The sequence below is a fragment of the Protopterus annectens genome, chromosome 15.part0 (genome assembly GCF_019279795.1).
Source record: "Protopterus annectens isolate FY-2018-M chromosome 15.part0, PAN1.0, whole genome shotgun sequence".
NCBI lineage: Eukaryota > Metazoa > Chordata > Ceratodontiformes > Protopteridae > Protopterus > Protopterus annectens.
The window spans coordinates 536,389,121-536,415,565 of NC_056749.1; the positions used below are offsets into that span (position 1 = coordinate 536,389,121).

At 38.4% G+C, this 26,445-nt stretch overlaps 1 protein-coding gene across 2 annotated transcripts in view; it reads left to right on the top strand.

Annotated features, from left to right (window-relative positions):
• LOC122789899 (mucosa-associated lymphoid tissue lymphoma translocation protein 1-like) overlaps positions 1-26,445 on the top strand; it is a 696,960-nt gene that overhangs the window by 398,445 nt on the left and 272,070 nt on the right. For both annotated transcript variants that reach the window (XM_044057339.1, XM_044057340.1), the window contains exon 10: positions 10,191-10,318. In XM_044057339.1, coding sequence (XP_043913274.1) covers positions 10,191-10,318 — 128 coding nt within the window. The remainder of the gene's footprint in view (positions 1-10,190; positions 10,319-26,445) is intronic.

A 26,445-nucleotide genomic window follows, 5' to 3' on the forward strand; every position in this document is an offset into this window, starting at 1 on the left:
GACTCTTGAAGTCATATTTATACTGTAAAACATTAACATGGTTTAAAAACAATAAAAGGCAATGGGGCAAGACTTACTGGAATTCCAAGCAAGAATTGAAACACTGAAGCTAGACATTCATAGGTGGGTACTAGGCTATCTGCCCAAAGGCATTTATAAGCCTAGCTGGAATGTGTTGCCTTTTGCCACCCCCTTAGATTAGTTCCCTGTGCCTCTGTCCAGCAGAGCCATTGAAGTGATCCCTGGGGTAAACTTTCTGTTTCCCATCCACTTGTCAAGGTTTCTCTTGAAGAGGGTTAGCAAAGAGCTCTGGCTAATGTAGATTGGAATCTTGTTCCAGAGCATGGGAAGTCTCTGGGACAGGAATCTATCCCTCCAACATGTCCTATTTATTGTTGCGGTGAGGTTTAGATCCCTGGAGCATGTGGCTCGAGGGAATATGTTTTTTTTAGGTGGAGCATGTCCATCAATTCTGGGTTGGACATGGCCTTGTATGTCAGGCAGAGATCACCTCTGAGTAGGCGGTATGCAAGTGAGTACAGCTGGAGTTTCTTCAGTCGAGCTGCATAGGGCATCTGCTTGAGGCCAGTGATCCTCTTGGTGAGGAACTTCTGTGGTCTTTCCAGTTGTTGCAGGTGTATTGTAAGGTACATCCCAAATGGGGCATTGTACTCTATGATGGGTCTGATGAGTGATGCATAGAGGGGCCCAATAACCTCTTTTGATCTGGATGCAAACCCTTTTGTGATTAGGTGGGCCACATAGAAGGATTTTCTAACCACTTTGGCAATGTGATTATCAAAGGAGAGGTTACTATCTACTTGGGTCCCCAGATCTCTTATTATGTCTTCCGTATTTAGGGGGCTACCACCTATGTGATAGTTTGTGGGTACTTTGTTTTTTTCCAAAGGGGATGACTATGCACTTTTTGGCATTTAGCTTGAGGCCATGGTTTTGACACCAGGTATCTGTCTCTGTGAGACCCTTTTGGAGGATGTCTGTGTCAGCCGGAGAGTCAATTATAGCCCCTAGTTTGCAGTCATCTGTGAACTTGGTCAGCTATAGTCCTCCTGTGCTTGCCTGTACCTCTGAGAAGTATATGCCAAAAAGGAGGGGGTCCTAGGACTGAGATCTGGGGGATGCCACTTGTAACCAGTTTAGAGTCAGACCTAGCCCCTGCAACTCTTACCATGTGGGTTCTGTCCATGAGTCAGTTGGCAACCCATCTCATGACATAGGGGTTTATGTTCAGGCTGGTGAGCTTGTCTATAATACCTGAGTGGGGAATGGTGTCAAAGGCCTTTGCAAGGTCTAGGTAGGCTGTGTGGACTACCTTTCCCTCATCTATAGCCTTGGTAACTGTCTCAAGGAAGTCCACCAGGTTTAGAAGGCAGGATCTGCCCTTAACAAAGCCAAACTGGGTAGGGTCTAGTGTTTGGAGGTTTCCAATGTCTCTGTTAATGAGATCCATGATGATGCGCTCCATAGCTTTGCAGACCAAGCTCGTCAAGCTTATAGGGCGATAGTTCCTGGGGTCCATTGTGGCTCCACCTTTGTGGAGCGGAATAACCATTGCTGTGTGCCACTCTGTGGGCATGTAGCCTGTGGAGAGGCTGAGTTTAAACAGTGTGTTTAGGTGAGGAGTTAGCTCATCTTTGAGCTTGTGTAGGATGCAGCCTGGGACACCGTCTGGTCCCATTGATGCTGTGTTTTTGGCTTTGGAGAGGGCTGTTTTATCCTGACTCTCTGTGATTTCAGGGGCACTACATTCTTCTGGTATAGTTATGGGCCCTTTTGGGGGTGAGAGGGGGGTAAAGTTTGCACTTAACCTGTCTGCCAGGATGTTGGCTGTATTGGTCGGTTCAGTGTATTTTGTGCCATTCTGCACCAACTCCGAGCAGATCTGAGAATTGCCACTTAGATTCTTGACATAGCTAAAGAATGCCTTGTGGTTATCTTTGGAGTCCATGGCAATTTTTCTTTCGAAGCTAGCCTTGGATGATTTTATGAGGGAACGTAGTTTCTTGCTGATACTGATCAGGGATGTCTTCCCTTCTTGGAATTTTACTCTTTTTCTGTGATAGTTTCCTCCTTCTATTGTATAGCTTGTTTATGGCAGGGGTCCACCAGACTGGTTTCCTGTTCTTGGAGGAGTGGATCTTGATTTTGTTTGGGATAGCACGATCCATGAATTCTTGTAGGTGCCCGCAGAGTGCATTAGTAAAGGATTTTGCAGCTTGAACAGTGTTATCCTTTAGCATGGGAGCTTTGAAACTTCCCACCTCGGTCTTAAGTAACATGAAGTTTGCTTTTGAAAAGTTTCTCACGGTGGTTTCTTTGACCGGGGGTGGTGGCGGAATGTGGATATCCAGAGTGATTAGTTTATGGTCAGATCAAACCAGCGAGGGGTTGACCTCCAGTGTGGAACACCAGTTGCCCATGTTGGTGATGACCAGGTCCAATATGTTGTCACCTCTGGTGGGGGTGTTGACCAGTTGATCTAGGGTGTTTGAGTTTATAAATTCTAGGAAATGTTGGGCAAGGGAGTTCGTACTTGAGTAGTTCTCACAGTTAATGTTTGGGTAATTGAAATCACCCAATATCAGGGTATTTGGTAGGACCTTTATGTTTCCCAGTGTTTCCAGGAATGCAGAGTAGGGGTCCTGTGGCATGGTGGGAGATCTGTAGCAAGCTATAATTTGATATAATAATAAAAAGCAACACTTTTGCCCATTGTTAGTTGCACATGGATTATCCCTGAAGCATCATGCTGTGCCACTAACCTGGAGGTGTGGGTATCCTTGATGAATATGGATACTCCCCCGCCTTTTGTATTTCGGTCTGGGTTTTGTGGCCGAAATGTATGGTATGAGTTGTAGCCTGGTAGTGCTGGGGTGCTCTCTGGATCCTTAAACCAGGTTTCTGTTACTGCACATATGTCGATTTTCTCCATACTGAGGTGTGCCTCGAGTGTGTGCATTTTGAGGTTTAGACTTCTGGCATTGAGCAGCATTACCCTCAGTTTTTTGTTACTTGTGCTATTTATGGCGGTGGGTTTGTCTTTTGAGCCTTGCCTAAAAAAGGCATTATGGGGGTGGCAAGAGCCATGGCCAGTATTCGAAAGCCTAAGGGTGACAGGTGCAAGCCATCTCTAGCAAAGCAGCATGGCTTGTTGAGCATGTCATCCCAGGCTGACAGACACTGGATCCCCTTTGAATGACACTAGAAGCTTAGCCAATTGTTGAAATTGATCATTTTTTTCTCTATATCGTGGTATAATGTTTGGTGAGGGAAGGATGCTACTCAGGGTCAGGGTCATACCGGCCTGGGCTACGTGATCAGAGAGCTCATCCATGTCTCTTTTCATGTAGTCCAGGGAAGTACAGCTCAGGTTATTCACAACATCATGGACAATGACAGAGTCATATTTGTACTTGTTCCGGTGTGACCTGAGTGCTTGTGTTATGTGGCGGATCTTGGCACCCGGCAGGCAACTAACAGTAACCTTCTCCTTGTTCAGCCTAGTGAGTGGGATGTCAGTGTGCCTGACTATAGAGTCACCTATTACTAGTGTGTTGGGTATGTTATTTTGCCTTAAGGGCTGTGATTGTGTGGCACACTGGTTTTGTGAAGTGTGTGTTTCATGGTTTGTGTTGGGGGGGGGGGGGTTGAGGTTGCTTGGATGTCTGCTTTGGAGGTCTCTGTTGCTTTTGCAGATTTTTATTTAGAGCCTCCGAGTATGTTTTTGTGTATTTATGTGTGTTTTTTGAAAGTGCTGGTTTCATAGGTCTATGTGAGACTGGTGGTGTGATGCAAGTAATTCCCTTCTCCTCTTCACTGCCTAGTCCAGTCTTGGGTTGATTACAGTTTGGCTGTATTATTGCATCTCTCGTATGTATTAGTGTTTGTTGGAAGGAGGAGAGGGTTGTCCGTGTACATGAGGCAATTGTAACATTGCCTCAAAATGCCCAGATTCACCAGTTGGACTGGAGAGTACACCTGAAACTGCCCTTTGGACATGCCTGAATAGGTACAGTGAACTGTTTTACTGATTGGCTGGTAAGGTCGAATAGAGAGCTTTGTTCTTCTCTACAGTATGGGGGTCTAGTGCTAAGGTTTATTAGTGCTTGCAATGAGTTTTGGGCAAGTGCCGAGATGAGAAGTGAATGATTTGAGTGCTTAAGTTGAAAGTTTGTCTAGTTCCAAGGGAAAAATTGAAGAGCAGACTTTGTGGAGCCAGGAGCCTAGCTAACCGGCGCTGCCTGGCGTGCAAATGTAGGTTTTATAGCAGGGAAATGAAAGAGAGAGAGACAAATTAGCCTCAGAAGGGAAATATGAATTTAATAAATGAATTAGATGACATGAATAAAAAATATTTAGATACACTACATCATAAGACAATGATAAAATTAGAGAAGATCAGACTATGTTCTTATTCGATGAACCCCAGAAATCATAAAAGAATAACAAATAGAACTAAAAATATCACAAATGCTAATCAAATAAAGGAAATATACATTCCAGATACTAGAAAGAAAGTATCAGACTTATAAGGGATACTAGAAACATTTAAATTATACTTTTATAAAGTTAATCAAAAGGAAATAGTAGAACCTCAAAACACGTTAAAGTCTTTCTTTAGAAAACATATCAAAACCAAACTAACAAATGATTATATAAAATTAATAGACAAACAAATAACTATGACTGAACTTAAATCCCAAATTAAAAATTCAAAGCTAAATAAAGCATTTGGCATAGATAATATGATCATAGAAATGTTCAAATTATTAACCAAAGAAGCTGTGGCATTACTATTAAAAGTGTTCACATTAGTAAAGGAAAGCAAAAATATTAATCCTTCTTGGAAATATAAAATATCACCATCTATTTTGAAACCAGATAAAAATGCAAGGGAATGTTCATCTTACAGACCTATATCTTTACTAAATGTTGATTATAAAGTGGTTATGGCAATACATGTGGCTAGGTTCAAACAACTACTTCCATTATTAATAGACAAATATCAAACTGGCTTTATAAAAGACAGAAATGCATATGATAACATTAAAAGAATTATATCTTTAATTGATTACATTAATCATACAAAACATAATATGAATATAGTCAGTGTAGGCATAAATAGTGCCTTTGATTCTGTCCACTGGGATTGTCGATGGTCAGTTCTAGAAGAATATGGATTTTCTCAAAAATTCACGCTGTTACTTAAATCACTTTATGAAAAATCCTTAACATGCCCCTTGTCTCCGTTATTATTTGCCTTAGTAATAAGCCTTTTGCAAATTATATTCGAATGGATAAAAATATTAAGGAATACAAATTGACAATAGTCCGGAAGTGAAGGATCAGTTGTTTGCAGATGATATTTTTTTAACCTTAAAGGATGATAACACCTCTCTAAAAACTCTTTTTAAATTTACTTGAACACTTTCAGAAACTCTTGGGCCTTAAATTTAATGAAAATAAGACACAGATATTACTTATAAATTTTAATAAGAAAGACATAGAAAAGGATTTTTCTAACCATATAGCTGCTGTCAATAAAATAAAATACTTAGGGGTTACATTAACAGATGAACTAGATAAAACAATAACAATAAACTAATATTTTAAATAACATTAAAACACTCATTCATAAATGGAATAAATACTTTTTTTACAATGGACAACATACATTATATAATTAAAATGATTAGTTTTCCAAAAATATTATGCTTCATACAAGCCTTTTCTATACCTCCTCCTAAATTTTGCATAAAACAATTTAATAAATTAATGCTAAACTTCTTATGGTATCCCAGTAAACCCAGAGTAGCTTTGAATTATCATTTAAATGATTGGGAAGCAGGAGGAATCAGTCTTCCAGATACAGAAATGTATGCATGGTCATCTAATATAAAAACAATATAATTATCGTAAATAATGCTTATTCTGCCAGATGGAAACACATGCATGAAAAGATATGGCTAAAATCAGGTCTTACTAACTCAGTATATTGTGTTGGTAATGTATCAAATAATTTACTTTGGATGAGAGAACATTTTGCAGAAAACAAACAGAAGCACATAAGTTCTAAGTTTATAAAAAAACATATTAAAAGGATATAAAACCCTTATGAATAGGAATCCCATCATAAAAGCTTGGTCATTCTTGCTATATCCTATTGCAAGCACACAAAATAACACTAAATCTTTTGATGTAGCTATAATCAACACTCTTAGAAAGCATGAACTGACTTATTGGCATCAGTTACTAGATTCTGGAAACATTTTAACAATGGAACAAATAAGAAATAAATTTGATTTAAGTAATGATCTATGGCTATGCATACATGATATAAGAAAGTGTATCTTAAACAGAATAGAGACAATGAAATTTACAATCAGACAAAATACACCTACATTTACTGAACACTTAGTCTTTTCAACAACACAAGCTGTTCATGGTAAAGGTTACTTGTCAACCATCTGTAAAATAATTAAGAAAATGAAATTATGTCATACAGAGAATCTTTGGGACTACTATAAAACAATAAATATTCAAATGCCAAACGACAAGAAATTAATACTTCTCTTCACAAAGTAAATATCTATTTCATTGCAATGGAAACTGTTTACATAGAAATTTATTCATATGTCCTTTATAACACCACATAAAATGGAAATAATGTTTAAAGGACAACAATGAGATTATGTTATTAAATGCCCAACTTCTCTGTCCTTTCTCTATCTATTTACTGTCCCTTCTGTGAATAAACAACAATACAGCATTTAAAATATTTTAAATTGACTGTTTCTCTCCACTAGAACAGTAGTTTCACTTTCAAAAAACTTTTATCCCACCTTGGAAAAGCTTGCTGCAGTCTCCAATTTGCTGATGTCATCAAGGCCACTGAATACAGGTAGTTTTCTAGCCAATTCCCGACCCAAACTGACATCACCACAACCATCCTAAAAACCCACCCATGCTGTGATGTCACAGCTCCCTGGTCCTTCCCCTACCCATACAGAAAGTAAAGGCTTGAACAAGAAAACAATACATACTTTGACAGATATGGAAGTTAGGTGTGAAGGGGGGGGGGATGAGTCAAAGTAGTACAATTCAGGCTTCACAAAAGACTGCAGTTTAGCCATTCTAAAAAGAAGCAGCAGTAAAACAGTACTTTACAAGTCTGTTCTGTGGCATTTGCACTGTTTGTGTTCTAAGTAGTCACTGAACGGCATAAAATATTACTTAAAACTAACTGACTGAAGGACAGCAGTGTATGCATGCAAAATTAATGCAGTAACAGGAGCTTTAGGAAAAAGAGGCCTGCATGATGTATTTTTTTTACATTCAAACACTGCATTGTGGGATACCTAGAGGCAAACAGAATTACTTCAAGATGTCAGACTCCATATGGTCATACTTAGAAATTATGTATAAAAATTTTTAAAAACATGTAAATAGTCCCAGAGTGGTGTCAAACTGTAAGAAACACCAAACCATGATTAATTAAACATTTTTTGAGTCTGTGGGTGTGGTTCTCCTTTAAACAAAATATAGAATGTTGGAGATGCACATGTTTTATGTCATTTACTTAAACCATTTGGGATACAGTTTTTTTCTTGCAAATAATTTCTAATGATAATTTCCATTTGCCTAAATCTTTGATTTTGTTTGATGCTGCCATACTCTATGCTGCCTAACTCTACTGTGTTGCTAGAACAAAGTTTTCACTTTTATGAACCCTACTGGTTATAGCATGCAAAACCCTTACTACATATTGGAAAAGTGACTTCACCTACATTTAAAGAATACAGAAACATCGTATTGAATGTATCACGAATGGAAATGAAAACCATTAGAATGAGAACAGAAAGAACCACATCTTATAACAACTCATCAAAGAAAGTGAAAAAACTAAGAGAGAGAGATGAATGTAATACGTAATGAATTGAAGTTTTAAAATAAAACTGTGCAATATCTTTTAACCGTAGACATTTATAGTTTGTTTAGATTTTATACTTGTTGACTGTATATACAGTGGATATAAGAAGTGTACACACCCCTGTTAAAATGCCAGGTTTTTGTGATATAAAAAATGAGACCACAATAAATAATTTCAAAACTTTTCCAACCTTTAATGTGACCTATAACCTGTACAATTCAACTGAAAAACAAACAAATCTATTAGGGGAAAAATATAAAAAAATAAACATTCAATTAGCTGGTTGCATAAGTGTCCACACCCTTAAACTAATACTTTGCTGAAGCATCTTTTGATTTAATTACAGCACTCATATCTTCTTGAGTAGGAGTCTATCAGCATGGCACATTGTGACTTGGCAATATTTGCCCACTCTTCCTTGCAAAAGCGATCCAAATCTGTCAGACTGTGAGGGCATCTCTTGTGCACAGCCCTCTTCAGGTCATCCCAAAAATTTTCTACTGGATTTATGTCTGGGCTCTGACTGGGCCATTCCAAAACTTTACTTTTCTTCTGGTGAAGCCATTCTTTTGTTGATTTGGATGTATGCTTGGGGTTATTGTTGTGTTGAAAGGTGAAATTCCTCTTCATCTTCAGCTTTCTAGAAGATGACTGAAGGTTTTGGGCCAAATATGACTGGTATTTGGAACTGTTCATAATTCCCTCTACCTTGACTAAAGCCCCAGTTCCAGCTGAAGAAAAGCAACCCCAAAGCATGATACTGCCACCACCATGGTGATGTGGAGTGTTGTTTTTGCTCCAAATGTACCTTTTGGAATTGTGGCCAAAAAGTTCAACCTTGGTCTCATCAGACCATAACACATTTTCTCACATGCTTTTGGGAAACTTGTATTGTTTTGCAAATTTTAGCTGGGCCTGGATGTTTTTCTGTGTAAGAAAAGGCTTCCATCTTGCAACCTTACCCCATAGTCCAGACATATGGAGAATATGGGAGATTGTTGTCACATGGATTGTTGTCACATGTAGTACACAACCAGTACTTGCCAGAAATTCCTGCAGCACCTTCAGTGTTGCTGTAGGTCTCTTGGCAGCCTCCCTGTCCAGTTTTCATGTTGTCTTTTCATCAATTTTGGAGGGACGTCCAGTTCTTTGCAACGTCACTGTTGTCCCATATTTTCTCCACGTTTTGATGACTGTCTTCACTGTGTTCCATGATCTATCCAGTGCTGAGGAAATGTTTTTGTATCCTTCTCCTGACTGATACCTTTCAACAGTGAGATCCCTTTGATGTTTTGTAAGCTCTCTGTGAACTGTGGCTTTTGCTGTAGCAGGAAACTGAGTAAATGTCAGGAAAATCCTACTAGGACAGCTGAACTTTATTTGGGGTTAATCTGAGTCTCTTTAATTGGTGGTAGGTGTGTACCCAAGAAGACTTCTTCTTCTTCTTTCGGCTTTTCCTGGTTAGGGGTCGCCACGGCGGATCACTTGTCCGCTAACGATTGGCAGTGGAGTTTTACGGTGTCGAGTTGCTAGCCCGGCGCCCAACCTTCCACAGAAGGCACACACATGCATACACTCACACCTAGGGTAAATTTTAGAGTGTCCAATCCACCTACAGCATGTCTTTCAGATGTGGGAGGAAACCGGAGCACCCGGAGGAAACCCACACGACCACAGGGAGGACATGCAGACTCCATATAGAAGGCACCCCAGCCGAGGATCGAACCGGAGAACCTCTTGCTGTGAGGTGGCAACACTAACCGCTGAACCACCGTGGCTGCCCAAGAAGACTGAATGCTGTAATTAAATCAAAAGGTGCTTCAACGAAGTATTAGTTTAAGTGTGTGCACACTTATGCAATCAGCTTATTGTATGTTTTTTATTTTTTAATATGGGCAACTTCACTTCCCATCTACCCTTTTATTACTTAAGTATACTAAGTTCATGTTTGCACAGCTTGGGAGAAGAATTAAGCAAACACAGTTTGTAACCTAAACTATAATATTGCCTTTCTTTCAATTGTAAAACTAGCAAAGTGTTGGTGAAAGGGGATCAGGTAATTAGCGACAAAGAAACTGCGTTTTCAGTTATGCATGTAAGGAAGTCATATAAGACATCCATCCACGTGTGTGGCTTTAACAATATTAGAAAAGCAGGGAAAAGAAAAAAATACTGTATTTCTTTGATTTCAACAAGCACAGCATTACTAAAAATATTCTGCTACTTTTCTGTTAAACAGGAGTGAAGACGCTGAAGCATATGAAGTTCAGGATGGAGAATGCAGTTCTGGAATCTTCATGAAGTACTTAAAGAAACACATACTTGAAGACAAGAAAGTCAGCCACATTCTGGAGGAGGTCTTAGAAGGTAATCCTGTTATTTTTTTGTTAACCACAAACATTTGTTCTTGTTTCTGATGTTTCTGTGTGGCTTCTAAATGCTGCCAGTTTTTGAGATGTGGTTGAATTTCATGGATTTTGTAAAGTCTGAACAGTGCTTGACAGGCAGGTCAAAATCAGCAATGGTTTAGTACCTTAATACATTGCAGACCCACTTTAAATTCAGTTTGGCAAAATAAACATTTTTTTTTTTGCTTGTTTGTTTTAAGATATTATCATTAAAACACCCTCTAGGCAGATTATTAGGCAGAGGAAAAAGCATGGTTGTTACTTTGATTCTTTAGGTTCTCTAAAAGCTTTAAGGAGCTCAACCATAAGAAAGTCGACATTTTGAAACTTCAAAATTTAGAAGTAGACCCATAAAGATACATATGGCCAAAGTTAGAAAAAGAGGTAACACAGAGATATTATGAAAATCATTATAATGTGATGTACGGGCGGCCATGGTGGTGCAGCGGTTAGCATTGCTGCCTCACAGCAAGACGTTCTCCGGTTCGATCCTCGGCTGGGGTGCCTTCTGTGCAGAATCTGCATGTCCTCCCTGTGGTCGCGTGGGTTTCCTCCGGGTGCTCCGCTTTCCTCCCACATCCCAAAGACATGCTGTAGGTGGATTGGACACTCTAAATTGGCCCTAGGTGTGTGTGTGCGCATGTGTGTGCCTTCTGTAGAAGGTTGGATGCCAGGCTGGCAACTCGACACTGTAAAACTCCACTGCCAATCATGAGCAGACAGGTGATCCGCTGAGGCGACCCCTAACCGGGAAAAGCCAAAAGAAGAAGATTATAATGTGATGTGCAGGCTTCCTGACAAAGAAAGTTTGTATTTTGTTTTTTTTTTTTTGTTTTTTTATATGGTAACTCAGACTACACTAAGGCACAGTGTGAGAGGCTGGCATCATATCAGCTGCTGTATACTTTGATATGAAAGATTCCAAACCCCTCCTGAAATGAAGAAAGATTATACAACAATGGCAATAGAGTTCTTAAGAGAGATGTCTTCAGGGAATTGAGATACTTTGAATCTTCTCAGACTCTGCATGTGGTTAGCCTCTACATGATAATACAATACCTAATCATGAAGAAAACCCTTACAGATATTCCTGGCCACACTGTATAGTAAGTTGTACTCAGAGTGGGGTAGCAGACATGTAACCCCCATTCCGTATCTTCCCACAAGTAATGCACATACATCGATAGTGTAGGGAATTGCTTACCCATTCCTGATGTATTAAAATAATTAATTTAAGACTACCAAAGGGGGAGCATTGAACCAAACTGAGATGTAAATGTTTGTACTGTAGAAAGTGCTTTCTTTTAGATGCATCCAGTTTATTGATATTAAGTATATATCCTTGAATGACACGCAACACTTGTACTGGAATGATTCAGAACTGCACGTAGTGGCATCCATTCAGCCTTATCTTCTGATCTAAAACAAGATTCTCTCAGAATGAATCATTCCTTCTTCCTAATGTGGTGGCGAAAATGATCTGAAATCAGTCTATTCAACTCTATTTTGCTTCTTAAGGTCAGAACTTAAAGGGGAAATGATATTACATACTTTGGATTTACAAAGACAGCAAGCAGCTCAGGTACACTTTCAGAAAAACAAGTCATTTGGTTTTGTTTCTATAGCCAAATGTAGGTAAGGAAAGACTTCAGGAGAAGAAACTCAAACCTAAACCTTGTCTCGTTGGCTAGGATATTTCATTTTTTTTCCTTTTACCACAATTATCAAACTGTAGAATGGGGCATTTCTCTAGAATACGGGTACCAAAGCAACAGGTGCTTCTTAGGCTTTCTTCAAAACATATCTGAAGAGAAAATTTGTAATGCAGTCACTTGGCAGAATATTTTTACATTTGTCAAACATTGTAGCTCTGACTGTCCAGCTTGCTTTGGCATCCTTTTGCCTTCTAAGAATCTGAGGAGTAATTCTGTATATTTTGCATGAATGTTTTAGCTGTACTCTGTTACACTTCCTCTTGAAATAAGACAACACAGTTGACTTCACCATAAAAGGTGATATTCAAGAAGAATGTGTAATCAGCTTTTGCTCTCCACCCTCCCATATATGTCTTTTGAGGCATTTCTACATAGTTGTGCCCTTTGGTTTTGGATGGCAGTTTTAGTAGCTTTATTTGTATACTGTGTTAAAATACTTCTCATTCATACCCAAAACCCACACACCAGTCTGAGATGTCAGTAGGAAAATTCACATCATTGTCAGTAAAGGAAACTACTGAAGCCGGCTAAAGCAACAGCTAGATGTGAATAAGCTATCATGAGACCAATTAAAACCCATGTAAACTTAAATCCGACAGTGGGTAATGCTGGGAAATGTAGTACCATGAAGGTGACTGAGGCAAATACGATACCTGTTAATATATTTCTTTTATGGAAGATTCTTATTAACATGAGTACCCACTTGACTGCACTTTCCTTCACCTGGAACATGAGAAAACTATGGAGCTTAAAAACATTCCAGAAATTGTCTTTCAGATCCAAGGCAGCAATACATATCACCTATGAGAAATTGCAGAAGGGAGGTCAAGGACTTCCAAACTCAGAGCCAGTACAGTTCAAAAACAACTTATAACCACAAAAAAGAATGAGTGTCGTTGTCGCCATCCAAAACTTGCTTTAATCCCATTAATGTAGAAGTAAAATTTCCATCACATTGACTTTCTGAAGCTTTGGAAAATTTGTTAAGAGTAGAAGGAACTGTTATGGCATCTAAGACTGAAAGCAGGCAACAACCAAGCTCTCACAATTTCTGTAAGTTCTGTCTTGAATAAGAGAGAGAAATATAAAATTGAGAGAATGCACATTATTTTTATAAGGATGTTCTTAATATTCCAATGTTTGTATCATTATTTCATGTATTTGAATACAGCTTTAATCAATTTAAATTTTTTTACTGGAAATATAATTTTTTTCTTAGGTGTAAATTTAATTTCTATTTTAATGTTTCCTGTGATTAATAACAGGAACTATATGTATAAATGTGTGATCATTCTTTTTTTTTTTATTTATCTAACAAACTCTTGTATATTTTGGGATGAAATCATTCATTAAACAATGTTTTGGTTGGCGAGAATGGCATCCTTTCTTTTTTGTAGTTAAAAGGAATTAACAGTTACCATTGTTAACTTGTGGGCCCTGACATGTTTATTGAAGCTGGAGAGAAAAAGAACTGGTCTCCATGGGCTTACTTTTGTCCATATGAAAGTTTAAGTGACCTTTGTCTTTGAACTTTTTTTTTTTTTTAATTTTTCCCAAAAGTGTTCTGGTCCTGAAAAGGAGTGACTTGGATAGGTTTAGAATAAATTGAAGACAAGCCTTAGATGAAAATTCTTTGTGGTAACCCCCTGCTCTCTGCCACTTCAGCCACAAATGTGCAGAAATACCTTTTCCCAAGAATCATGTCTTTGACCTTAACACTCTTCTGCAACCATGGATTAAGTTAGGGTGTGAAGTGTACTTTTAAAGTATATACTTATAAACTTTGCATATTGTTTTTTTGCAAGTATCTTAAATTTAATGTTGGTTTTATCTCTGTAAATATTTATGCTTGTACTGTTTCCAGCTTAAAAATGTTAATTGTTTTTGTTTATGAATAGTATTCTCATATACTGTTATAAAAACGTTGTCAATATGTGGAGCTTTTCTCCCTGGGCCATCTCTGAAAGAGGGCTATCACCTCAGCTGGACAAACCTAATCAACAAATATAAAATAAAATAAATAAATAAAATAAACCAGTATGCATCTAATATATAGGGCTTCATTATGTAAAGTTTATTGCAGAATGAATAGAAACATAGCGTGCCTTGTAGTTTTATTTTATGGGTTCCTATTACGTCGAACATTTAGGTTGTCGAACGCCTAAACTTGCAATGCTCAAAACTACAACCAGCCAATTATGCAAATGTTTTCCCAAGAAAAAAATTTGCTTGTCCGTCCTCGATGTAGAGTGATTTCGGAGTTGGTATATTTAGTTAGGGGGTGTGGGGAGCGATTAGGGTTTTAAAGTAGTAGGTTTTTTTTGTTTTTTTTGGCCAAGCGAATTTCTTCATGGGGAAAAAATTTGCATAATTGTCCTATCATGGTTTTGAGCGTTCGACATTTAGGTGTCAACGTTTAGGCATTCTACAACCTAAATGTTTGATGTTCTAATATAGACCCTTGTTTTACTGCTATGTTAATGCTTGATTGTGCAAGTTTTGATTAGGTGGTATTTTGTTACTGTGTATTAGTTACCACATTGCCTACTTACTTGTAGTGATATGCAATCAACTGAGGTTCGATTTCCTGTGGGGGGAGGTTTGTATGCCCTACCTGGCCAGAGGTACTGATGACACAAGTAACACTATGCATAACAGTTAGCGCCAGTCATCCCATCCCCCACCATGCCAAAATACTAACATCAATCAGTTTCATGATTTCAGTGCCATCCTTATCACTGGGGCTTTTCCAGTCATTGGCAGAACCCCCTCCCTTTCTCCAGGTGTGGGTGAGCCAGAAAAAAGCCTTTCTTTCCTATTCCCCCACCTCCTGTGAAGATGGGGCCACTAGTCAAATTCAAGTTGACTTGAGTTGTAGACCAAGCCTCATCCATCTGTGCCACAGAGCCAAGTAAACACTTTCAAAGATTTATTTAGACACGTCAGAACCTGTCTTTTAGCTTTCACTTACTTTTCTTCATCTTTGCAGGGGGCATAGAAATATTGAACTTATCAAATGCATAAACCAGCTTCAGAGGAAAAAGAAGATCAAGTTAAAGACTACTTGCTGTCAACAATTATGTTGTCGCACAGAAACAAAAAACAGCATCAAGTTCCACATTCAGAATGAACGCCTGAGTAGCAGAAAATGCCTAAAATGGCCAGATACATTATTACAAGGCAATACAGACCAAAGTGGACCTGTTTGGTGTTATGTTGTCTTAACCACCTTTGGTACACCAAATAAGGAAGACTTAGGATCACTGACAGCCAGGTGAAATCAATACTGCCCCATGTGTGAGACTGAAACAAACACACACACTAACAGGATTAATACGTCCTAAGGTAAAATGCTGCCAGGATTTAATTTTCTCTCTGTCATGCCACACTTCTTCACACGTAGCTGAACTATGAGTGTCATATGCTGCCAGTTAAATTCACCACTAAAAATTTATTTCGTGATAAGCAGAATTTAAGTAAAAGGAGTATTCATTCAAAATGTAGTTCACATGAAATTTAACAGAGAAGACAACCAGAGGACCTTCAGCCTTTAAAAGTGATTTGGAAAATTTTATTTATTTCAACCAGCATTTCACTCATAGTTCCTGGAGACACAGCCAGTTAGTGGCCAGCAGGGGGGAGAGAAGTTCAAATGCTGAGGAAATGAAGCCATCTGAGAAAACTATGCATGGGCTTGAAATCCATGTGTAAAGGTTGTAGAGGCAGAAATTAAGGAATAATGCACATGATTGTACTGTGTCATGAATGTCAACATTATTTTACATTAGGTGTCTTCAGTAATGGTTGTTTTTTAGTTAAGATGACACATTAGACAAAAAGCTGGAACTTCCATTCTAATCACAAGAGAATGTAGTTGTGAACTGGTAACTGTCATTTAAATTATATTTTATATGAATATGGTACCACTGAAATGCAGAAAATTCTTGCTATATATTTTTGGCACTATTTAAGAAAAAAATGGATAGAACTGTATGTTAGGAATCCTCCTCATTGGTTATGTGTTTGGTATATGTTTTACTGCTTTCTGTCTTTATCTGGACTTACTGTCCTCCCATCCAATATGAAATAGGGTTAAGGGCTGTATGAAACTGAATGTGTTTCTTTTTTTTCCCCCACCCCAGGTTTTATTAGAACATTGTTTTAACACCTTTACTGAATTATCATTTAAGACACAGGTAGACATACATTTATATAAAACAAAACACTGACTCTACATATTCACAGTTAACATTATACATCATATATGTTCTTTTATATAATTATCATCAATCCGGCATTACATCAAATGACCAATTCCTGCTTTTCCTTAAAACTCACTCTTCCTCCAAAATATTATTCTGCACGTATTGTTCCCACAGTTTCCATTTTTTATGTAATTTGCTCTTACCTTTTTATAAATATCCCACTTCCAGTTCTTTTACCTTTGTTACAATATTCAAAACTTCAAATACAGTTAGTTTAGACTTTGATTTCCATTTTATAGTAATTACTTTTTTGGCAGCAACAGCAACCAGCATTAAACTTGACAAGGCCATACTACTATCTAGGCAACTGAGATCCTGTATCTCAGCTCAAAAAAGTAATTTCCTTAGTTACACCCATTTGCTCACACAGTATTTCTGACAGAGTATTTTGTAGGGAATTTTAAAGTCTGCCAACTCATTACACTCCCAAAACATATTTTCTCAGTTACCTTCTTCTTCCCCTTCACACCTTCATTTGCCATCTACCCACGGAAAAATTCTTTGTTGTCTGCTTGAGGTATAAAAATGCGTATGCAAACACTTCTAAGCAAAAGTCCTAAATCTTCCAGACTTTGTTCCATATTTGGGAGCCATACATATGTCCTCCCACTGTTTCCTTGTGAATTGTTTATCCAGTCTTTCTTGTCAATCGTTTCTAACTTCCTCCAATTGATTCCTATAGTTATTATGCAGTATATTATATGCCCTACTAATTATCCCTTTTTTAACAAGATCGTCTGCTCTAGCTTCAACTAAAATCTCTACCAGAGCAGGTCTTTCACTTAGGATTCCCCTCTCTCTTTCTCTTTGTTTATACTCTGATATAAATCCCTGCTAGGGAAGACAGTCTCTGGCCTTCAGTCCAGACATCTTCTTGGCTTTGTCCCATTCCAATACCTTTACTTCTCTAGTAATTTACTCAGAACGCCTTGGTTCCTTTGCCAGTTTTCTCCAGTAAATCTCAGCCCTTCTTGCCTATTCTCTGTACATTTAATTGCAGTCATCCCTATTGACAAAAATCTCCTATTTCCATTCTCGTGTTGGCTTTAGTTCTTAGAATACTTTTTGCTGATTTATGAATGTAATATTCTGTATGGCTGTTATTCTCCTTAAGGATTTACTTCCAAAATCTCATTCTTTCCTTATTTCGTGAAGTTTCCCCTGCTTCATCATCATCTCTTTCCACTTTGAATTGTAGCTTTCTGCTTGTGTTGTGTAGGAGTCTTAACAGTGAAGCTCTAAAATATCCCTTCAAATCAGGTAATCATAAACAACCTTGTTCTATTGGAAGGATCAACTTATCCCATTTAACCTTTGTCCTTTCCCTTTCCAGATAAAATCCTTCAGCTCTTTATTACTGTCCACAACTTCTCTTCTGGTTGATAAAAATATGTCTGACATGGATGTAAAACTAAAGGGACCAAATGTATTTTCAATGCTTGTATCTTACTATCCATATTCAAAAATAACAGCTTCTAGTTTCTCAGCATTTGTATTTGTATTCTTTTGTTTAGTCTCTTCCCACATATCCTTAGCTGCCATAACAAAATCCTTTTTATCTATACTTCTAAATACTTCATTTTAGCATGTCCCCATAACTATGGGTATTACTGAACCTATTCATGTGTGGGTACACATTCAAAGTTATGGCCTTTGTTTTATCTTCATTAATTTTATATCCAGAAACGACTTGAAAATTGTCTCAAAATGGTCCAAAACACTGAGCTGTCCTTTTCTGGTTTTATCAGATACAAAATAATATTGTCTGCAAATAAAGTCAACTTTTCTTTATTACCATACAAATCATATCCTTGAATTTCTTAGTCCCTTATTTTCTTTGCCAATGGCTCTAAATGTAACACAAAAACAAAGGGAAAAGATGACACAAATGCCTGGTTCCTCTGTTCAGACACAACCTATCAGAGAGGAACCCTCCCACTTTAATTTTTGTGTCCAATCCCTCATATATCCTCCTAATTAACCTTATTACTGTTATCAGGGAATGCAAATGCTTCCATTGCCCTGCTCATAAAATCCCAGCTTACTGCATTGAATGCTTTCTTGGCATCAAGACCCATCTTCGGTATTTTCTTACATTCTGCTTTCCTCTGGATCATCGTTGTTTTATTAATGTTGTCAAATATTTGCCTCCCCTCCACAAAACAACATTAATCCATATCATTTGGCAACACCTTTGCCATTCTGTTAGCTATTATGGACATAAACACGTTATAATCGTGGTTTAAAATTGAAATGTACCTATATGAACCTGGGTGTGATGGGTCTTTGCAGTTTTTAGGTATTACAACCATCACAGCTTTCTTCCAGGATGTTGGTGCTTCCCCTTCTTTTAAAATAGTGCTAAACAAAACCTTTTGGACATTTATTGGTTTCTTCCCTCCCAGCTTCCAAACTTCCACAGGAATGCAATGTGTTCCTGGAGACTTTCATGCAGATTGATTGTATGTCACTATTTATATCTCATCTCCTCCTAACCTAACTGTTAATTGTTGAGCATCCTGTACCTCTAACCTTGGAACACTTTTTTCCATAAGTAGTTGCTATCTGTGTTCTTTCATGATTTCCATGTTTCTCTGCTTTATACAAATTTTCGTAAAATTTCTGAACTTTCTCTACAGGATCTCTGGTTATTTTTCTTGTTACAGGCTCCCTAAGTTTGGCAAGAACCATTTCTACTTTCTGTTGCCTAAGTTGTTGTGCTAAATTGTGTTCTGGTGTTATTATCAAACAGTTGCTAACAGCAATCTTTCTAAACTCATGCACATTATCTAGATAACCCCTTATTTTCTCTTTAGCACTCTGCAGTTGTGCCCCTTCTTGTTCTGTGAGATTTCCCTCATTCTGCAATACTTCAGCCTTTGTCAGTCCCTCTAAATAATTCTTATTTTTTAACCATATCTCTTTTTTCTTTTATTTCTACAGTACTTTTAAGGTTCACTTTCATTTTATCCCACTCACTAACTATAACTTTTGAAGAAATTTCTGTCTTCCTTAAATAGCTCTCAAATAATTTCTACTACTTATTCCTTAAATTCCTCTCCTTTTAACAGGTGGAGAAATGCCAGTGTCTCATTTTACTTCATTACCCTACATTTTTATCTTAGATGTTATTGGTGATTTGAAATGATTATTAGATGTGTCTCAAAGCTTTCAGTTAAATGCACATGTTCCTATGAAATATATTTCGTCTAATCTAGCCCAGTTATTGTACCTTGGGTAATATGTAAATTCTTTCAGAGTTTCTACTGCTGAATTCACATCTTCCATACCAAATATTTTATGAAATTTACCTTCATAAATAACATTTTTGAAACAGCTCTTCTTGAGAAGTCTCATACTGAGCCAGCCTTTTCTTCATTTTGACCTCTGATTTTTTCAGTTTTACCATTCATCTGAATAGTTGTTTATAGCTTCTTCCATTTTTTCCAGTGTTTTGCTATTTGAGTTGATGTACTCCTTCAGTATTTTGTTTATTATATATGAATGGGGAAAGGCAACAGTCATCCCTCTGCACAAAGGTGGGCCATCTACAGACCCTGGAAACTACAGACCCATAAGTCTCACTAGTTTTTTATGTAAAACCATGGAAAGAATTATCATGGAGATGATCAATAGAGATATAGTAAACATCCAGACACTGGACCCAACTCAATTTGGTTTCATCAAGGGCAAATCATGCCTACTCAAACTGGGGGACTTGTTTGAGAAGGTCACCAAAACAATGGATGAGGGCAAAATTGTTCACACTGCCTTTCTTGACCTGGCCAAGGCATTGGACACAATACCCCCACTCAGGCAATGTTGACAAACAAAAGGTTAGGTACAAACCCTTATGTCACCTGGTGGATAGCCAACTGGCTCACAGACAGGACCCAGGAAATTAGAATTGGGAAGTCCCACCTCTGCAAAGTGGCAGTCACAAGTGGAGTCTCTCAGGGATCAGTCCTTGGACCGCTCCTTTTTGGCATTTACTTCTCAGAAGTCAAGGCCAATGTCAGTGGTCTCTAGCTGACTAAATTTGTAGATGATTGCCAAGTAGGACCTGTCATTGAATCTCACACTGACACAAATGGTCTCCAGGAGAGGCTGACACAAACAAACAACTGGTGTCAGAGCCATGACTAAAACTAAATGCCAAGAAATGCATAATAGTACCCTTTGGGAAGTTATCCATCCCTAGTAACTATCATATGGACTACGCACCCCTCAGAGTTGACCCAGTAGTCGGGGACTTAGGGACACGCATAGATAGTAATCTAGCCTTTGACCATTATGTCTACAGTGGTGAAGAACTCATTCTATATTGCACAACTTATAAACAAAGGTGTGGCATCTAAGTCCAAGGAAGTCATCGTTCCACTGTATTCGGCATTCATCAGACCTATCATTGAGTACAATTCCCCCCTTTGGTATGTACCTAACCAGGCTCAGACAACAACTGGAACATCCACAGAGGTTCCTCACTAAAAGAATACAGGGCACAAGTGAAGTGTCCTATGCAGACCGCCTCAAGGCCCTTTCCCAGTATTCTGTCTCCTACAGGCCTTTGAGGGGAGATCTATGCCTGGCATACAGGGCATTGTCAGACCCCACTCTGATATACATCCTGCATATCCACAAAACAAACAGCACCAGAATTACCTGTTCTAAAGATTTAAACCTTGCCTGTGATATAAATAGGTCCTGCTGGAGAGATAGGTATGTATCCCAGAGACTACCACATGTATGGAACAGGCTCCCCACCCATATGAAGAAAAGTTCCTCCCTAACCCAATTCAAGTGTAACTTGGACAACTGGATGGGGAACAGGAAATTCATCCCTGGTTTGGCACCTGTGTCTCTAATGGACACAGGTAACCTGTAAATGGTTCATCTCCCAAATCCCTGCTCACACTTATCAAGGGTATCAGAACTTGTCAGAGATTTGGGTTCCATGGCTAGGCTTAAAAAGGCCCTTGTGGTCGTTAGCTTAGTAAACGCCTATGAACCTATATGCTGTGGTGCAAACATAATACTGAATAGGATAAAAAGAGTACTAAAAAATTAATGAATCAATAACTTCTTCATTCTTTAATCCCTCATGTCTTTAAACAAGATACTGTAACCATTTAACAGCTTGTTAAGTCCGTTCCTTTGTGTCATTGCTTATATTGTTTGATATCTTGATTACCCTTACTCACTGAGCTATAAGACAGCTTAGAAGAGCAAATCCATTTCCCATGTGTACACTGAAAATGTTTTTTGTTACTGGCTCATGTGATATTGCTTCTGCCTCAAAGCAATCTTTCATGGACAGATGCACTGCAAATTAATTTCATATATTCTGGCACTTACACTGAGCAGCTTTGGCTTTGACTTTAATTTTTTGAAGCAGCTGAGTATTAACTGCATATCCTGAGTGCATCAGTGCTCTATTTAGTTATCAATTTCCTGGTCATTGGTGATTCTATAGTGAGGCACCCAGATGTCTCCCTCACCAAATTGAGTAAGGAGAGAGGGAGTCATTGTTACCTGCCTTTCCAGGAATAGGATCCATCAAGTCACACAGGCACTCCAATCATTGAACCACTCTGTCATAGTCCATATGGGTGTTTTTTTTAATTTAACTTTTATTTTACCAGGATAAGTCCAACTGGACATCATGTGTCCTTTTTCAGTGGAGTCCTGGGGAGAAAAGCTCCAAAGAAATAACAGTGTACATACATGCTTTAGATAACAATAAAATTGGCATACAAGATAAGAGAAACAATGAAGTACAAAAACAATTATGTAGAACAATAAGATACTCAGGAGTAGTACCATTATTTACAATATATAAAAAGTACATTTCAGGTGAGAGTATAGTGCATGCATTAAAGGCTTCAACGGGTCACTTATATATGGAAAAGTGGGTCTTCAAGGGGGGTCTTTGCAGTTGCAGAGAGGGTTAGTATTGAGGTGTAATTTAAGAAGGCCTTTGAAGGTGCCTGTGTAACTTTGTAGCCTGAGTTCAGGTGGGAGGGTGTTCCATGCTTTGGCAACATCATGGGAGAATAAGGCCTCCCCAGAAATGTTATTGCATGAATTAACTTCAGTCAGGTTTTTGATACATGAACGTAGCTCCCTTTTAGGGTTGTGAATGTTTAGCATGTCAGCAAGGGCAGGGCACTTCCCCGGATGGAAGAGAATTTGATGGGCTGTGATCAGTTGGTGATAACTTAGGAGGTTTGGAAATTCTAACCAGTGCACTTTAGTTAGGGATAGGCAATGGTGGGAATGTGATCTGTTATTGGCAGTGAACCTAGCTATTTTATTGTAACATATAGAGAGTTTGTTCAGGTTGGTTTTGTTAATATTATTGAGAACTGGAGAGGCGTAAAGTAGTGTTGATAAGAGATGAGTTCTGGCTATTGTTGTTCTAGTCTCAGGGGTTGGGAATAGTTTGCAATGATACAGGCGACTTCGTTTTTTATGGACTCTAGAGATAGTTTGGGATATGTGCTTGTTGTATTTAAGTTGATGATCAATAGTGATGCCTAAGAGATTAGTCTCAGTTACTGGAGTGATGAGGGTGCCATTGGTAGACATGATGGTAAAGGTGGTGTTGCAGTATTTGGTTGGGTGGAATAGTATTAGCTGTGTTTTTTGGGGGTTTAGTATTAGTTGGTAGTTGTTTAGCCAGTTTTCTACCTCAGTGAAGGATTCTTGGGCTTTACTTTGAAGTAATTGGATGTTTGTTGCTGAGCAGATTAGGGTAGTGTCACCGCATACTGGACAATGTTGTGTTAATGGCCTAAGATGTGCCTCCCTTGACTACATGAACTGAGACATGATCAAGCTCACTTGTGTCTCAGACAGGTATAAGCCTAGCACTGAGCACCATACTACCTTCTCCAAGAATGATGCCATGTTACCAATAGAAAATGATTGATTTTAACAATTAGCTTAATTTCTGGTGTCAATCCAAGGGGTACAATATTTGACAGCCTGGGAGGACATGGTTGATAGACCATGCTGCTTTGCCAGGGATAGTCTGCACTTATCCCCTCTAGACTTTTGGATATTGGCAAAGACATTTTCCACCACATACTGTCTTTTTAGGCAATGCCTAACAGACAAAGCTCCCAACTTAACTGAACCTATGAAAGAATATCTGAAGGTGGTACTGCTCAATGCTAGAAGCCTTAACAAGAAACTCTACACCTTGCAAACCTTCCTCTCCCTGAGCTGTCTAGAAAGTGTAGAAATCTGTGTAGTAACTGAGACATGATCTAAAGAAGTGCAGAGTACCCCAGCAATGCAGTGTTATAATGCCATTCACATCTTTAGTCCAGCTACTGCACAGGAGAGAACCAAAGGTAGAGGAGTGTCAGTCTAATAAAATCAATCTCAATCCAGAGGAACTAAAGTGCATGACCCACTGGAACTCATGCATATGCAACTCACCATAAACAGGGTCTCATAACATAGCCTTGCAACCTGTGTCTCCCCCTCCATGTCACAGTAAACCTGCGGTTCAGTGTCTCTCACCATTCAACCCAGTACGATATCCATGGGGGATTTCAACAACCCTTTTATGGAGGGTTCCTATCACATAGTCGAACTTTTACAAGTTCAGACCTCATATGGTCGAGACCATAAGTTCGAATTTGTAAAAGTTCGAGCGTTTCAATGAAAATCTCCATAAGCAGAGGTTTCCATTTTGTTCAATGGGGTGTGATTTCAGAGTTGGTATATTTAAGTAGCGGGGAAAAGCAGTTTATTTTGTTTTCCATTGTTTTGTTTTTTTTTATCCATAGTCAAAGTTTTGTAACTTCGAACATAATGGTTCGAACATTACGTGTTCAAAGTTATGACTTCGACTAGGTGATATAGACCGTTTTATGGATTGGGAATCTACACCACTTCTAATGCACAAGCCCAGTGATTCCTAAACTTTGTTAATACCAACTGTGATGACCACCACTGGACCAGTAATCAGCAAACCTCAATCCTCACTACTGGCACCTGTGGGGGATGTTCACTGGGAGGATAACAGGTGCACACACAGTATTTCCAGATGCAGATCTCTGTATCAAGTGCAATTTCCCTTAAGAGCACACAGAGACTACAGTCAGTCCGGGGCTGGTTTCTCTCTTTCTCCAGATCCTAATAAGACTCCCCACTGGCACAGCTATAGTGTTGAGTCCTTAGCCAGTGTTCCAAGCCAGGTCCTGCAACACTCTCCCTCTGTGCAACCAGTGTGTCATATCTGCACCCAAGTAGATGACACACACACTCTTTGAGATTTGTTTTACACACTCACACACACACACACACACACACACACACACACACACACACACACACACACACACACCTGGGAAAGCCTGGTACGTTTGCTAGCTATTCCCCCTTCTGCCCAGACTATAAGGTAGTTACCATTGCTATCAGTACCCCTTGCCAGCTACTTTAAGGCCCTTAACAAAGGGTGTCCAATTTTACTGTGTAATATTAATACTAATCCAAATGGTAGTTTGACCAAGAGTAAGGCTATTAGGAGTGGCCCACACAGTTTCACCAAATAAGTATGCAGGTACTCTCAAAATTTAAATATCTCTACAAAGATCAGCCACAATGAAAGGTTTAAATATATTTAATAATAAATAATAAAATAACAAGAAAATACTGAGAATATATTCACATTGACATCAGCACTCAAAATCACAGGAAATATTTAAAACGACATTGAAGGACAGTCTCAAACTAACAAAAACAATATCTAAACTAAGCTTCACTATATTCCTGACTGTGTCTAAGAGAGTTACTTTCCCTAATAACTTAATTACAGCAAGGTAGATGATGTAGCGATTAGTTCTTCCTGTTGTCAGGTCCAAGACGGAATACAGAATGCTTTGTCTCACTAAGAGACTTCTCAAAATAATATCTAAAATATTACTGCTGGGATAGCTTGCAGAATGAGATCACTTCTTGTCATCTGACTTCTAGTTCCCAAGCAAACCCCCCATTGCTGGAAGCTGACAGGACTTAGCACCTACCTGTAAAAATACACACAAAAGGGCTTTTGCTCAGATCTTCGGCAAGTCCTGGAAGTCATAAAATAATTGCATCCCTTCATGCTTCCAGAATAGTAATTAGTTCACCCCAAAGAGTACAAAAAGCTTCCTAGTACAGACTTTGTTTCTCTAGCTGTCTTGAAACCTGTGAGATAACATCTTTATGGCCTAGCCTATAGAGTAATTTCAGATATTTTTCTAAAGTTTACTGGAGTGAGGTTAACCTCCTGTTTTCCAGATTCCTCTTTTAAACATACATTTGAACAGTCACAATAGTGCATGTACATTTATGTTCTCTCTCAGTAATGCACACTCTGGATACATTACTAACAAGCACTTTTACAAATACCTTTTCAACACAAATGTCTGTACAAATCAGTTTGATATACACATGACATACAGTTCTAATACATTTGTAAGACCAGCATCTTGTATGAATCAGTCTGGTATTCACAAATGACATATAATTTACAAAATTCCAGGTAACTGTACTAGCAGTACTTCCTTTCATCGCACCAACATCCTGGAACAGTTGGTCCGGTCTCCTGTCAGGGGCACAAACATTCTTGATTGTGTACTCAAGAACATGGGGGCTGATGTTCCTCACCCAGTGTAATGTCTTTGCTCAAAAGGTCTGACCATAAGGCAGTATTGCTTGAAATAAAAATTAAATCCAGGGATCCAGTGAAATCAAAAAACTTTAGGAACTATTCCAAGGCTACCCTCACTCTACTAAGAGATACCTTGGCTAAATTCCAAGCACCCTCAAACCCAGTAAACAATATAGTATATGTTGAGCTATTTGCAAAATCTCTGTACAGCCACACTGATAGCTGTATAGACTGAGCTGTGCCCACTCATATTAAGGATAAGATGAATTCAAAAGACAAACCACCCTCGTGGAATCACAATATTAATTGGTTATACAACAAAAGAAAAAAATATTGGCCAAGCTTAGGAGGAACAAAGCCATACATACTAAAAAACCCTAACCAATCTAAACAGGTGGTTAAGAAGGTTAATTAACATTTCAGTGGCTAAATTTGAAGA